The sequence below is a fragment of the Schistocerca americana genome, chromosome 7, assembly GCF_021461395.2.
Source record: "Schistocerca americana isolate TAMUIC-IGC-003095 chromosome 7, iqSchAmer2.1, whole genome shotgun sequence".
Classification (NCBI taxonomy): domain Eukaryota; kingdom Metazoa; phylum Arthropoda; class Insecta; order Orthoptera; family Acrididae; genus Schistocerca; species Schistocerca americana.
Window position 1 is genome coordinate 601,688,133 of NC_060125.1, and position 16,768 is coordinate 601,704,900.

Genomic DNA, 16,768 nt, shown 5'->3' on the forward strand with positions numbered 1-16,768 from the left:
TTGCATTTGCCTGGCTCCGGTTCCGAGTGGATTTAATGTTGGTGTTTGGTGTTGTGGTTTCTACAAGCCTCCGTTGTTTATCTCTTCCTTGTCGTGTCGGTCATAGTTGGTTGTGGTCGGTTGTTGTCAGTTGTCGTTGGTCTGTCGTCCGACTCCTCCTTGTGTTTACCCGGTGGTGCGTGCTCCACCGCCGGCAGTTTCCCCGCCTGGCGACTCCAATCCACAGCCCAAGGCGTTCCCACAGTTGGTTTTGGTTACCACACTAATCTTATCCTCACCAGCCCAATGTGAGCGACACACAGGGGATTGCAATACTTTCCTAGAATCATAATTTAAAGCCAGTTCTTGAAACATTGTTAATAGACTTACTTTGGATGTTTTATGTCTAACTAACTCCCTATCCACCCTATATTCTAGACACCTCTTCCTAGCCAGCCTTCTCTTTTCAATCTTTTACTGGCTCACACAACTGAACACATTTTATCTGACGTCTTTCATTCGTCTGGAATTTCCTAGGCCACACTATTTACAGTTTCCTTAATTTGATACCAGTTATGGTTGACATCAGTTTCCTAGGTTTCCTTCACATTTACTTAGGCGCATTTATAGCATTTGTATACATAAAAAGTAAACCCTGTCTACATGCCCTGGCTGGCTCATTGGTAACAACTGAACACTGTATCACCCTCCACCGACAGTATTGTAGGATACGATATGGAGAAGCTTGGGGTCAAACACACCAGTCTCCCAGTCCTTGTCACGTTCTATGAGCAGAAGCCACTACAACTGGGTCCTGTAGCTCCTCAATTGGCATCAAGAGACTTAGTGCATCCTGTTATAGCCTTCCCACGAAGGAAAAATCCTTGCAAGTACTGATAGAAAATTTTGGTGTCAAAGGAAAAAGGACGTGGCAGTTGAGAAAGGAGTGGGAGAGGGTAGTAGCCTACTACTGATGATATTCTAGCACTTAAAAATAAATAATTAATATGTGGTAATAAGATGATCATCAAATGTAAACAAACTACAGGCTTTGTTGACCCACATATTATCATGCTATTGTTTTCAAGTTGATTAAGAGTCTTGATTTGACATCAGGCTCTATGAGAATAAATAATTAAGTTGTCAAAGGAACTGCCCAAACATTACTAAGGGTCTGTTCATTTTTCTCGGTTGTAAATTCTCTTCCAGTATCTTCCATACTGGTGCTGTTGCACACGGTAATGGGTGAAGTGTGATGTGTATCAGCATCATTGGCTGGCCTTCAAAATTGTAAATAGAGATGTGACAGCATACAAGACATTTCACACTTCTGAATTTGTCAACAAGCTCTGAGGGGGCCTAAATATCAACCTGATGCTCCTCTGATGATTTTTATGAGGAATGGGAGGAAAGTTAGTCCAGCAGAATCAGTGCCTCTGGACGAAGGGACATGGTACAGATTAAATCAATTAGAGTGCGAAATGAGATATTAAAAGCAATAGATGAGTTTTGCTATTTAGGCACCAAGTAACTGATGATGACTGAAGTAGAAAATAAATACAGAATTGGGGCAACACGAGGATCTGGATCCAAAAATTACTCATAAGACTTACCTGATGATTCTTAGCAATGGACTTTATTGTAATAACAATAAAATCAAACAATGAAAAGCCCATGACAAGCAACTCAACATGTCATCTTTACGGTGATTAGCAATCTATTCATTTCATAATTTTGTTAATAATAACAGATTCTATTTAGTCTTTGAATGACAACATAAAAATCTACATCACTGTAACGAAACACTTAGTTTGAGGAGATAAAATGATGAACAATTTCTCCTCGATCATGCATTGTACAAGATGTGGTTAAAGAAATGTGTTGTGTAGGTACTATCGTCATAAGTAATTCAGAGATGAACGCAAGCCAAATCCAATAAAAATACAGTCCAACACGATCTTTAAGGGCTCCCAACAAACTAAGGACTTATTGTATCAGGTTATTAAACCAGGCCAAACAAAACATATTAAGAATAGTTTCAAAATATTGTCTAGAAAACTTAAGAATATGCTGTGCAACAATTCTTAAAACATAATCTACATAGTGAAGGTAGAAGAGCTGCAGAGAAAATATGAAAAACAAAGACAATTTGCATTTAAAACTTACTTATACACTAAGAATATCTATGTCAGTAATATGTTCTCAATTAGAATAAGCATCACAACAATAAAAGAACGGATGTTTACCTTGTACGGTGACTGCGATCCCGATGAGTTCGTATCAGGCACCTGGATAAGCTTCCGTGCAGTGCCATTCGGATCTGATAAATCTCGCACGCTGGCAGGAGTAACTGCAGCAGTTGTAACTGCAGGAGCGTGTTGCGGTGTAGTCCTATTTGCACTCACTGTAGCACCCACTTGAGCACTCCTCCTCGGTGACTGGGGAGGCGAGGATAAATCAATGACGTCGGCACCTGTCGTCGCTACACCGTACAAGTTTGTAGGAAAACGCGGTGGACCTGGTGTCCCATTCACCGGCACCAGAGGCGGCGGCGGGTACTTCGCAGTGGAAGCAGAGACGGGTGTCGGAACTACTTGTGCGGGAGCCGACGACACCTTGGGCTGGATCCGCACCTGCTGGGGCTGCGGCTGGGGGGCCACGGTGTAGTGTGGCGAGCACAGAGGAGATGCGGCAGGAGGCAACATCTGGTGCTGCGAGGGGTCAGCGAGCCCCATCAGATGCATGTTAGGCAGGCCCAGATTTGCCGAAGACGTGTAGGTGGCAGCTGTCGCCCTGCCGGAAATAACACCGTTCTGGCGTCGGCTCCTTCACGGTGTAGGAATACACATCATATACACATTAGTTAAAACTATGATAAAAAGATACTGTTTTACCCACCACCAAACCATTGCGCCAGCAAATTTGTTTTTTAAATACAGCCTGAATTTCGTGCTCTTAGCAATTAATTATCAATCTTTCAGAACTACTCCAACATGCACCACACTACTTTGTTAACACCTGTTAATTAAAAACTATTTTTTAAATCACCATTTGACTGCATTGTTGTTTATTTAATTACAACCCAGGTTTCAGCCTTTTATGCCGTTTTCAAGTGGTTGAATTCATGCCATTAACATATATTGCACGAAATCAAGCTCAAAATTGGCCATAACTAATTGTTGCAAATATTTATTATGTATATATTAAAACTGTAAGACTGCAATGATTAATAATTCATTGAAAAAAAAAATCGATAAAGTAGGACCCTTTTTCAAAATTTTCGTAAAACAGCTTTTTCTGAAATTTGAGGCATAAATATTTTCAAACAGAAATTAAAGCAGGCTTATGAGACACTCATCAGATGAAATCTCCCTCAGTCACTTTCTAAAGCTACATCAAAATCTTTGCAAATGCTCATAAATTAAGTTTTAGTTGAGAGCCAATTTGGCATATTTCTACATATTCTTAAAATACCTCATGGAAGATAGCAACTGGGATGGGTACCAAAAATTCTAGTCTATGAAACAAAACCCAGAGTTATTAGTGGAAACCTCTTGCCCTATATGAAACATTGTTTCCTTAAATATCTTTAAGCCTCATTTGGATTAAACTCCTACTGACATATTTGAAATTTTATGAAATGATATTTTTAACGTTCTGAATTATTTTAGATTAAAATTCAATAGTCAGTTGCACAACTAGGAAATTTATTTCACTTTACTGGTTTCCAACAGATTTAGCTGTCATCTTCAGAAGTCTATATGAAATGGACCCAAATTCTAATGATTTATAATACCCCAAATCGTGTAGACTTCCGAAGCCAACAGCTTAATCCAGTGAAACTGGTAAAGCTAAATAAATTTTCACACTTTGCTATCAATGACCGGATTTTATTTCGGAATATATACCACAGTCGCAGAGAAAATAACAGCTATGAAAAGAATTATGCACAAAATTAATAACAAAGCAACACCTTACTGTTGCTATTCCCGTAAAAGCTCTTTTCCACTAATTTTATACCCTACACCACCAATCAGAAACTAGCAAACCGAGGTCCAGGTCCGGACTGCGGGAAGTCAAAAACTTGACTGCAAAAAATATTTTGAAAGTATACTGAAGAAAATAATTTAAAAACTATTTTTCTGTAGATAACAATACGTTTGAGTGCCACCCTCGCCACTTTTAACAGTATTTTACAAGTAACTGTGTGATTGATTTGAGTTCTTAATGGTTTGTAGGTAGACTGAAAACCTAGCTGCTGTACTGTGTAGTGTAGGAGAAAGTGCTCTGCAGAGCGAGGGTGCAGGGGAGCAAGCTGTGTTGTTCCACACAAGAGCTCTGCACACCCAAGGGCAACATTAGAATTTTATTTAACGAAAAAGGAAATTAAATCAATCTCTGGCTCTGGCAACCTATGAAGCCTCTTAATCAGAGCAGGCCTATTCATTTTAACACAATTTTTGTGTTCATAACTCGAATGCCACTTTATGAAACTTTGACGTGGAATGACAAGTTTGTCTGTCAGGAAGGTGTACACAGCAGCGGCGACCTGCGACATTGAAGCGGCTCCTCTGCACTGCATTGGCAAGTGCCTTTTGATGGACAGCGAGTAGTAGCTTTGTAATGAATCTAAATACAGCAGACCAATTTTATCATTACTTCATCAATAGTTGCTGCAAACCTCATACGGAGCTGTTATTAATTTCTCTTATAGTAATAAGAAGCTTCTAACCTTTTTTGCGTCAGTATGGATCTCAAATTTCGTAAAGATGATAGTGAAAATAGGAAGATTTTAAGTGAGTAGACTGAACATTTCTTTCCCTTTTCTTTTTAACGCTGTGTGACAGGCCTCGAGCTGTTCCAGTTTCCTTCACATGCAACAAAACTGTCGCTTGTGTTAAATGTGCCAATTTAAAGTGACACGACCAAACATCAAGTGACAGTACCAAACATTTTATCAACAGTTCCATAAAAATTTCCTCTTGATAATAAAGCTTGTCAAAAAAATCTCTACACATACCTACTGTCTTAAAAAAAATCACGGCCTTACAAAATCGCTCTATGTGAGTGCAAGCAAAATCTGCCGAAAAAGTATTGTGCGTTTGTTGGGCGCTTGATGGACATCAGAAGCCATTTTCAGGCTCAGAGAGACAGAGAGAGAGAGAGAGAGAGAGAGAGAGAGAGAGAGAGGTTGCAAGTGGCTGTGGCACTTTTTGAAGAGAAAAAAGTTCAAGGTATTCACTGATGGCAAAAAGAAATATAAGAAGAGCAGAAATGTTACATTCTAACAGTAAAAGCAGTTTGCTCGAACTTATGCAGAAGATGCCTTGCCACGCCATAGCACTTGATGAATCATGTGGCATTTTTAATGAAGAACGCATGTCTACTTTTGTGCCGTTTTTTGATATAGAAAGTAAAGCGTTTAAGAAAGAATTGCTAGCAATATTGCTGTTTAAGACTAGACTCACAAAGAAGATTCATTCAAGACTTTTGACAACTTCGTGACAAAATGAAGCATTACTTACTATAAAATTACATGTCTCAACTGACAGGGGACCAGCGATGATTGGCAAAAAAAGGGACCAGTAAAGAAAATCGAGGATAATAATGCTGCACTACTATTTTATCAGTGCATAATTCACCAGGCAGCACTCTGTGGAAAACTTTCTGCCACTCTGAAAGAAGTAATGGACTGTTTGAACAAGTTGACCAGCTTTATGAGGTCTCTTTCTACTATTCAGCATAGACAGCTCAAAGAATTTCTACCCGAGTGTAATTTGTCGCGTTCTAACTCAATGCAGCACAAGTGATTAACGTTTTTGGTAAACAAAAGAAGTAACCTCCTTTGTAGACAACTTTGTGGATACACAACCAGCAACGAAGTATCTGGAGTTCCAAGCAAATGAATGCAATATTTTACCTGTGGCTTTCCTGGAAGACATGCTGAAACATTTAAATGTGTTCAATATCGAGCTGCAAGGAAATGGGAAATTAATGTGTGATATGATGCAAAATGTGTTTTCTCTGTTGCAAGCTGGATATCTTTGAAAAAGAATTGAAAGTCAAGAATTTATTCACTTTCCAAAAATTCCTGAATATCAAGGTAACTATGACATGGATGCTGCAGTATTTTCAAATTTTACATCAGATCTTAGGAGGAATCTGATATGTCTGCGTAAGCAGAAGAAACTAACGATCAAATTTCGAAACAATTTATTGGACTGTTCAATTAACCAAAACAAATTCTCCAAGTATAACACCAACATAAAACAGTGATCCATCTTCGAATCACAACTACATAGAAGAACAAGATAGAAAACAACTGAAATAATTTCCTACTAGTCTCCACCAGAGACTTCTCCGATATACCAAGCCTAATCCAGAGGTCAGCGAGAAGATCCAAGCCGGGCTGCCGGGGCGGCAGCTATCCAAGTCTGCTGGCGGTCGATGAACTCCCGATGTGCGGCCGAGCACCGGCCTTTATAGTGCTTCGCCGGATGAGTACCTCGGAGCTATTTTTCATCACGTGGTTGACGTGTGAAAATAGTTCCAGGATCTGCAGCGACCTCTTCCTTATGTTTATGTGGGCCGGTAGTGGCCCCTGGTGGCCGCCGGTGTCTTTGCTGTGGTGGTGGTGGTGTTGTTGTGGTTGCTGCTGTGGCCGTTCATCAATACTGCCTGTCGGTTGTGTGGTGCTTCGGTGTGCCTGCGAAGGCGGGCAACCCGCGGTTGCAGGCTGTCAGTTTGGTTGCTGATATTCTAGGCGCCATGATGTCTGGTGGAGAAGGCCACAGCAGAATCAGCAGCAAGACGCCAAGACTTCATGGAAACATAGTTGTCGTAATTCTTAAAATAGCCTTTTGAAGTTTCTCCAGCAGCAGAGGTTGCGAGGTTGTTCCATCTTTCAAAGCCTTTCCTCCAAATAGAGATAATGGACTTGAAAGAAGAGGCTTCCTTGCAAACGTATAAAACTGCAACCACCAAAGAATTTTGGAGTAAACATGTCGAAGAAAAATAAAAAAATTGCAAAAAATTAGCCGTTTCCTATGTTTAGCTCCACATGTTTGTGAAAGAAACTTCACGCTCTTCAGAAAATAATCAGGTAGCAATGTTAAAAAACGTTTACTATTTTCTATGAACTTCACTTGGTTAGATGCCTTAATTATTGAATAGCTATACAGAGAATTGTGTGTTCCTGTGACATTATTTGAGTAGAATAATGTAGTAAAAACACACAGGAGGAGGTAGACAAACATGTTTTAAGAAAAAAATGATTTGTTACAAGGCAAGTTGCTCTTCTGCACTACCTTTTTTTCCAATACAATGATTATATATTCTTGTTACTGGAACTATTTTCTAGTGCATTTTTTTCTGTTTAGTGTCAAGCTTCTTGTTTTTGAAATTCACAGTAGTACTGTAATTGTTCACATCAAACAGAAAAGACTATGAAGGGACGATGGATAACATGAAAGGCAGAAAGAAAAATCTTGCACTAATAGCGATACTGCAAATGTAGTAGCTGACACACAAATTAGCCTAGTGGCAACAATCTGAAGATAGCCACATGGAATGACATATGATTAGTTACCAGTATTATTTGATATTCTTAAAATTCAAGTAATTTATAGTTTGAACCAAGTCTGACTAAAATTAATCATTAAGAATTCTATAGTTTTAGGATGCCACACAGCAGCATTTCACTTTAAACAGAGAGTCAAGAAAGACACACAACTGAGTCTTCAATTACTGGGCTAGATACACACAACTGAGTCTCCACTTCCTGGGCTACTGAGCTACATAATTTGTGTTGCAATGCTTGTAACACCAAATGACTGTCCAACGAGAAAAATCTGAGGGCCCAGCAGTGGCTATGCCAATGTGGGACACTCCCCCTAATGTTGGCAAGTAATAGTAGCATCTTTTTTTCGACTGTCTGCTGTTTCCTTACAGTGTGAATATTTATAAATAGAGACCTGAAAAAAATAAATGCAACTATAGATGCAAATTCTAAATGTGAAAACGCAAATTTACCTAACAGATGCTGTTTCACAGAGAATTGTATCCAGATGAACTATTTTATCCAATATTGTAGGAAATAGCTCTATTTTCTGTAAATAAAAATAAAAATGGAACCAATGTTTAGTGACTGGTATATCACATCATCCCCTGAAGCCTAATTTGGAAAACTGTAAAAACGCGTTTGCCAAATAAAAACTGCACAAGTGCAACAACATATGCTCTGGTGCCACTCCGGTTGCAGGCCACTGCATGGTCTGTATAAAACGCAAGCACATGCCACACAATGCAATGTTGTACCTAGCCACGGGACCTAGCGTCTTAGAGAAAGGATTGACATATGTTTGCCTGTTGACTGAAGTTCAAATTTGGCATAATGTGGATACTTTAATGAGGCAGTTTTAGGAAGAGCGTGTTTTGAATGGTGGTGGTGTCAAGTACCGGTAGAGGGCAGGCCTGAACTATTTCATTTACGATATTGCCAACTCAGCAAATTATTTGCAGCAGCTGTTAGCAAATGCTGTGTTGTGCTGCACTTTTTTCTTCTTTTTCTTTTTGTGTTTTGAAATAAGTGAAGAGACTAACACTGGTCCATCACAGAGTTCTATTACAAGCCTCACAACACCGAAAGGGATTGGCGACCCTTTTTACCGGGTGTTGGCTGCTGCCCTGTGAGGGGAGTTGGGCTTGTTTGCCCACAACATTCCTCTCCCCTCTGGTGGTCTCAATTCTAGTTTCTCTACACTTGCGACTGACAGCCAGTTTATAGTGCCCGCACTCTGCACTACAGAGAAAAGAAAACAAAATCTTTCAACATAATGTATTTCGACAGCACTTATATTCTTCCTGTAGTGTGCAAATGGAGTTATTTTCGGTTCTATTTCTACACTAAATGTATGGGTTACACAACTATGAGTTTCCATCAAAGACATAAAATAATATTCTGAAGATTTTGTAACTATCGAATTGAGTGGGAAGAGAAAAGTAATGTCAAGAACTTCTAAAATCTGAGAAGCTTCTGCTTCTCAACAGAAAGTATCATTTTTTGAAAGGTTAAACAGAGCCAAAAGAAGAAAACTAGCAAATACCATTTTAGAAAAAACTTCTGAAGTTTTCGGAAAACAAACAGTTCAGCCAAAATTTCTCAAAAGAATTATTTTGATTTTAGTCTCATTCCTTTCTTGTGCTGATTTATCCAATGGCATGATCACTAAATGAAGGAAGAATTACATCTGTTATTTGCTAAGACATCTCATGTAGGAGCCCATCATCAGTTTAAGTGGTTTGTAAGAACTTCACAGTTTAGCAGAGATCTTTTTACTTTTTTGTGAAACAGACTGTCCCACCCCCAACAATAAACACATGATCTTTTCATCCACTACGCCCCTGTATTATAGCATTTCAGCTGATTGCAATCCATTTTGGTACCAACGTATTTTGGTGAAAACCTCCCTCAATCTCTGTTTTCAACAGATTTTATGTTATGCTAAAAACGATCCCCAATGTTTGTTTGTTAACATACTTACGAGCACCTCCCTCTATTGCTTGATATTACACATACTTTTATAAATTAGGTCTTTTTTTGCTCTCTACTGCAAGCAAAGCATTCACTATGCCATATCAGATGCCAAACTATCAGCAATAGCTAACAGACTTCAAATGTCACAGCCCAGAAATAAACACACTAAGTCCATCAAACCATCTCCTTAAATTATATTACCAAATGAAAGACCATCACTTAAAAAGCACATGCTCCCCATTCACAATAAGCAAATAAATGGAAAGTACAATTTCCTTTCTCTACATACACAGTACATTTCAGTTTATGGAAACGAGAGAAATATAATACAGCTTCCAGGTTTGCCACTCCATCTCAACCTGGTTGTAGACTTGTGGCATTGGTTGAGGCAAATATGCACAACAAAAGAACATCAATTGATCTGGTGGAAGAGAAGTGGGGGGGGGGGGGGGATTCTCTTCATCAAGTTCTGTGTGTGTGTGTGTGTGTGTGTGTGTGTGTGTGTGAGAGAGAGAGAGAGAGAGAGAGAGAGAGAGAGAGAGAGAGAGAGGGGGGGGAGAGAGAGAGAGGGGGGGGGGAGAGAGAGAGGGGGGGGGAGAGAGAGGGGGGGGGAGAGAGAGAGAGAGAGAGAGAGAGAGAGAGAGAGAGAGAGAGAGAGAGAGAGAGAGATTGGGGGGAGGGGGACTAAGGCTAGGGCTAACTTTCACACTAACCCATTTTACACAACACAATGCGCAAAAATGCAAAATGATATAATGTAGCATAGCTTCTGGCAATATAAGCTGCATTATATTTGCAACTCAAAGGCTTGTAAGTCGAATAAATAACTACACAAAAATTCTTACCATTGGAACTTAAATGAAAAACTGAATTTCTGTTCTCCACTTCATTAAAAGATAATTGCTCAAACCAAAAAATTACATACAATGATAAACAAATACTTGTTTATAAATGCCTATAACAACATTTCCCAAGTTTTGGTGACAGGCAACAAATTCTGTACAATGACCACTGGAAAAAAAATGTATTTACAACAAATATTTCAGGTTGGTTTCACAATTGTTTTTTCAGGGTAGGTTACATACTTAGTTAATTAACAGGATATCATTCCAAATCTATTAACAAGCAACACTACAGAACTACTCTGTTTATAACTTTAAAACACCAACTGAGTCCAGTGGGATTAATAAGACCCAGACAAACCAAAATCAGATTCTAATTATCTAAAAAACTTTTATGGAAATCACTTACGCAGCAGAGTACACTCAGTCAGGACAGTATAGTCAACTGATTAAAAATACATAGTGTAACTGGATTGATTTTCAAGTTCACATTCACAATAATAGGCAGACAAAATGCACAAACAGTCTGCTAACACTGCCAAGTTTGAAGAAGGGGGAGGGGGGGGGGGGAGGGGGGGGGGGGGGGGGAGGAGAGAGAGAGAGCGAGCATAAAAGTGACATCCCACTATCAGATTTATTATAAATGCGAAAGCTTCTATAAAAAATGCATTCACAAAGTGACTGGCAAAATGGGAAAGAGCATAATACCATGTAAATCAACTAAAACAGAACACGAAGTCCAGCTGTCTCATGCCTCTATAACATTTTTCTTGTAAATCAATGACTCACCAATCATCCTTCCCATACGTTGGATAACTAAAAGAAACAGTACACGACAGTGAGCTACGGCAAAGGTTATTGATGTAATGGATTACTGATAGCAAGTAATTACAACAGCATAATTAATTAAACATGCACCTTAAAGTGACATAATTTACAGGTCCAAGAAGTTAAGACCAGATAAAGAACTATTTGTTATAAAAGATCCAGACAGATTAAACCTGTTTACCAGACCAAGACTCAACCTTGAACCATTTGTGGGCAATTCTCTACCTAAACACGTTATCCAATCAAGATTCACGACAAACTTTCACAGTTTCGATTTTCTCAGTGCCTCTCCCCTACCCACTATTGTGGGAAATTGCTGCAGCCAATCTTTAAAAGTGTCAGTTCACATCAGAAATACACTGTTTGTGAAACTTTTCTACTCCATAATGTACTTTGGACTTTCCTGAACATTTTGGTATATGATACATTAAAATCAAACAATTGTGAGACCTTCAAATAATATTTTGAATGTTGACATGTGACTGTCAAATTTCGTGGCTACGCATATACTGCCACAGTTGAGCAGTCATATATTGGGAACTACACAGTCTAGAAGGCTGTGGATTGCTTTGTTTTGCGCCTTTTGCTATGTCCCAGAAGTTGGCATTATGAACAAACAAATCAGTCCTTTGTTTCTGACACTAGTTTTCGTTGAAAATATTGTGATTATCAGCTATTTTTGCAGTAAGCTAACTTCTATTGCTTTTTATATGTAAATAAAATGACTAAGGATAAAAGTAACTTCAAGAAACGCAGAAGAACAGATTAGTTCATAAGCAGCAGTGTATAAAAAATTATGAGGGGACAAATGAGGAATGATAGTAAAAGGAGCAGTTAACATTATCCAGCATTCAACATTATCCAGCATTCGCAGAAGGAGAGAGGTGTCAGATATGTGAATTACTTAGGTGATGGAGACAGCAAGGCTTTCACTGCAGTACAAAACAGTAAGCCATAAGATGTTCCTATACAAAAACTTGAGTGGGTACGACACGTCAAGAAAAGGATGGGAACACGTCTATGTAACCTAAAAACCAAGCTGGGTAACACAAAACTGTCTGACGGCAAGACAACAAAATGTACTGGAAGACTAATGGGCAAAGTAATTGATGAATTACAGGATCAAATATCAACCAATGAAAAACCATGTCATGCTTTGTGTTGTGAGTTAACAAGCATTGTGCTCCCATTTAAATACATGGCCAAAAGAGTCAGCCTTCAGGTATTGTGAAACAAACCCTGTCGTCCAGAACGGCATGCCACAAAGGGCACAGATTCACCACAAGATGGGGAAACACACAAGCGTCTATTGAGGCCTAAGCGCTGTAGTGTGCGAGTGAGACAGACGAGAACCTACGTCAAAGGGAAATTCAGTAGAAGCCTTTTGTGGCCAAAGAGAGGTAGCAGTGTTAAATGTGGCAGACCTAAGTTTGGCCACAAGGAGAAACATTTATGGAAACTATTTAATTCTGTAGTAATTCAGGGAATTGAGCCACAGTAATTTTAATCTACCATCCTTCATAAATTTTCATGGTGATTCCAATAAAACTTGAATATTGATCATATCTATAAAAGTTTAGGATTTACTGTTAAAGTGAAATTCAAAAGTTTTTTAACAAAGACCTGAATGCTAAAATCTGAACACTTTAGGCGATCTTAACGATCGACATTTCATATAGAAGCGCATCACTAAAATGACAAACGTTGTTCGTATCAACTCTGTAACTTTATTTGTTTAAAAGATATAGTAAATTTAAATTATCAGTATTTTCAGTTAAGCATCGGATCATCATTTCCTCCACACAAAACACATTGAACGATGATAGCAAGACACCTTACTGAATCATTAAGTACCAGAATATTTGCTGTAAAGTTTAGTGCATAATTGTGTGAGGAGCAACTTTCCTTAATAGTTACTTTTGTTCTTTGTTTATCAGAAAGCACATTGGTGCAAGGCTACTGGCCGTGACATTCAAAGCTACGAAGGAAACTGTTTTGGTTTTATGTACCAGAATTTAACATTTATTATGTAATGGATATTATTGTTACTTTATTCAGAATGTGAAAGAGGTCAAGCTTTTATTATTTAAATATGTTAAAATGTAAAATAGTGTATAATAAGCTGTAGCCAATCAGATGGACAGCCTCAGGAAATTGAACTGCCCTAGTCAGTTGAGCGGAGATGTTCAGCACGCGGGAAAATGCAGCCGGGGACGGGCAGAGAGATAGTTCTGGTCTAGACACCAAAGAGTACAGTTCAGCTGGACACAATAAAGTAAACAGTTCAGATTGAGACACGAAAGCGGACGATCTGTCTTTAGGCAGCTAGGAAGTGAAACGACTTTGAAAATTTTGCGTTGTGTGGTATCACAGGACTTAGTCTCTGAGTGGTAAGCAGCCATGCATCTGGTGTGAACTCCAACTTTCCGAGTAAATATCAAGGTGGAGTATTGGACTTGTGTTTCACAATGAGACTGTGAATAATCGAACTGTGTCAAATGGATATGCGCTCGAGTGTAACAGTAACTCTAAACATGACCACTTTTGCTATCAGTTTGCTTTCTGAATAAACATTATTCTAACCAAATCGCAACTGAATGGCCTACATTTTTTATGGGTCGTTAATTTAGTTCCCGATATTATTATTACTGTTTTTATATGCTATGTTAACTTTGTATTTCGCAAACTTGCCATCAGCCAGAGAATTTAACCAAAGGGTCACAAGTGTCTAATTTAGGGCGTATGATGCGACACGTGCGGTTCAACCCCTAGATGAGTTTGAGCCAAGACATTTCGACGAAGAGGAACCACATGTGAACCCGAAAATCTTTAGGATGCTAGCTTGCAGTGTCCACCTCCACCAAACACTTGGTGTAAATATAGGCAAGCTGAATTTTCTGGCACCCTGCATGAATTTACACATAAAACATTCTCTTCCTTTTGCAGTAATGGAGGCAATCAAACCTATTTACAGAGATTTGGCAAATCCTGAGCTACTAAAGAAGTGTTTACATGGAAAGACCCAGAAGGTGAATGAGTCCTTCAATAATGTTGTGTGGGGTTGTGTGCCTAAAAATGTATTTGTTCGCCGTATGACTCTAAAGTTACCACTGTCTTACGCTGTAATAACTTTTAATAGTGGGAACTATGAAAGACTTAAGGTTCTGGAGAAGTTATGGGTAAGATTTGGACAGAACAAAGTTAAAGGACTGCGGGAACTGGATGAGCTCCATGTATGCGAAGCAGAGTTAGCTGCACAGCAAATGATAAAAGAAGCAAGAAAGAAAAGAGGAGGCAAGCACTGGGCTGTTGCGACACTGAAAAAGAGACAGACTATGGACCAGGACAATTCTAGTACATAAAAGACGCAGAAATGTAAGTCAGTATAAGAAATTGTAATAAAAAATGTTTTAAACCTCAATATATCTGAACTTCATTTTTTGCAATATATGGCACATTTTCAAAAAAATTCTGATGGTGGAGACATGAAATTTTCACAGCATGCCAAGTGAGAGATTCAACACATATGGAACTAAAATAATTAAAATAACCTGAGTTGTTATGTCAAAAAAACCGAGTGTTTGGGGAAAAACATGCCCCAGAATACAATTTAACTAATAATTGTAGTTCAGTGTATCTAGAAAGGTGCATTCAATAATTATGGAAAACTGTTGGTGTCTTAAAAAGTTTCCAAGATAATAGGTCACAAAATTCGATAATTTAACAGAGCATATAATGCCCCTTAACAATAATTGTGTTACACAAAAGGTAGACTCAACTGCAGGTACTAATGCAACAGTGCCTGAACTTATGTTTGGTTACATATTAAGAAAATCGCAATATTAAACCAACAACAATTGTGAGAAATACACACAAAAAAGATGTCACTAAAATTTAGGTAATACAGTTTTATGTCTGCCACCTTTTAATCTCTTATGTGCTCTGTATAGGCACATACAAAGAACTTTAACACAGCCAAAGTGACATAAATAACAGCTACTTGCGTCACACAAGTGAAATAATTCAATACCAAAGCAAGTGCATTTCACTGGTATGTACTACTGACAGAGAACTGCCCTTTCCACAGTAACAGCAATTCATCATCAGGGGATAATTCATGTTCAGGAAATTAAATTTTTTTCTGCAGATGACCAACGACAGCAGGAATACCACAGTCTTTTGTATAATGAAGGAACTTCAAGAGAAGACTAAATCTGCTTTCCAACATAACTAAATCAGCTTTCCGACATAAATTTCAGGAGAATTAGTGTTTCAAGGTCTTCTTTCCTTGAATAATACACTTCGAAGTCCGGTTTTTGAATAATCCATTGGAGGTATAAAAAAACTACTTCTTCTTCTTCTGCTGCTTTTACAGCCTCACTGTACTCATCAATCAACATTTTATGGTCATTTTCAATAGACTTTCTTTCCAAATTACCCAGTATCTTTTCATTTGTTCTGATCTTTTTTGTTATTCCTTATCTGTAAATACCCATTTAAATGCTTGCCATTCATATATTTTTGATTTAAATCTTATTTTTATGTTTTCAGTTTCTTTAAATTTTCGATTTTGTTTTGCAAATCATCCAGGATTAATTCTAGCTCTTCCGTATCCTCCCTGGTTTCCTCTACCCATCCTACTTGTGCTTAATGTTCTGAAGATTCTGTGTAATTTTTCTTGGTAATCTAATTCCTGGTGTCCCCATAAAGCGAAGAAAAAAAGAAGAGGAGGAACAGCAAGAGAAATCATTTTTTCCCTGTATAGCATCTAAAATGGGCTCCAGTTCGTTGTACACCACTTCACATGACACTATCCACCACTGTCCATCTTTTGGATATTTCTTATTGTTCTAGCTATTCTTCTCTCTCCTTTCACGATTTTGTCGATTCTGTTTTTTTGGGCAATGCTGAAAAGCGTCTTACTTCTGTATGTCACCTTTGATTGACGTTTTTATTTAGTTTTGACTGACAGTCATTTTTTTATTGCACGTGTATCATGTTGATTTTAGAGGTTTTATCATTTTGTTAATTCTTTCTCGCCATGCAGGTTTCTAGCCCAAGTTGTATGTTATAATTTCTCCTAGGTATTTAAACTGTTTCACCACTCTTAATTTCTCATTATTTACTATTATGTGGCTGATTACTAGTAGATCTGCTCCATTACCTCAGTCTTTTCAAATGATATCTGGAGTCCTATCTTTTGTGGTATATTTTGTAGGCTGCTTATTTTATTTCCAGCTTCTTGAATGTTATTAGCTAGTAATGTAAAGTCATCTGCGAAATCCAAGGAATTTTGAAGTTTATTTGATATTCCTGGTTCCAATTCTAATGTTTTTAGGATTCTTCTCGAACAATTCCTGTTTCACGTACTCCAGAGCACAGTGGAAATGTAATGGCACTAGAACTATCTTCCCGTCTTAACCTTGTTTTAGACACAAACAGCTCACAATATTTCTCCTCTGAACTTTACTTTAGATTTGGTGCTTGTTACAGTTAAGGTTATCATTTTTAGTAATTAAGGACAGAGACTGATATCTTGTAGTATCTTCATCATTGAAAATCTGCGGATACAATCATAAGCTTT

General features: G+C 38.2%; 1 protein-coding gene across 3 annotated transcripts in view; it reads right to left on the reverse strand.

The window, feature by feature from the left end:
* LOC124621766 overlaps positions 1-16,768 on the reverse strand; it is a 103,482-nt gene that overhangs the window by 37,827 nt on the left and 48,887 nt on the right. For 2 of the 3 annotated variants that reach the window (XM_047147190.1, XM_047147188.1), the window contains one exon: positions 2,226-2,805. In XM_047147190.1, coding sequence (XP_047003146.1) covers positions 2,226-2,805 — 580 coding nt within the window. The remainder of the gene's footprint in view (positions 1-2,225; positions 2,806-16,768) is intronic. The other variant, XM_047147189.1, reaches the window with a different exon arrangement.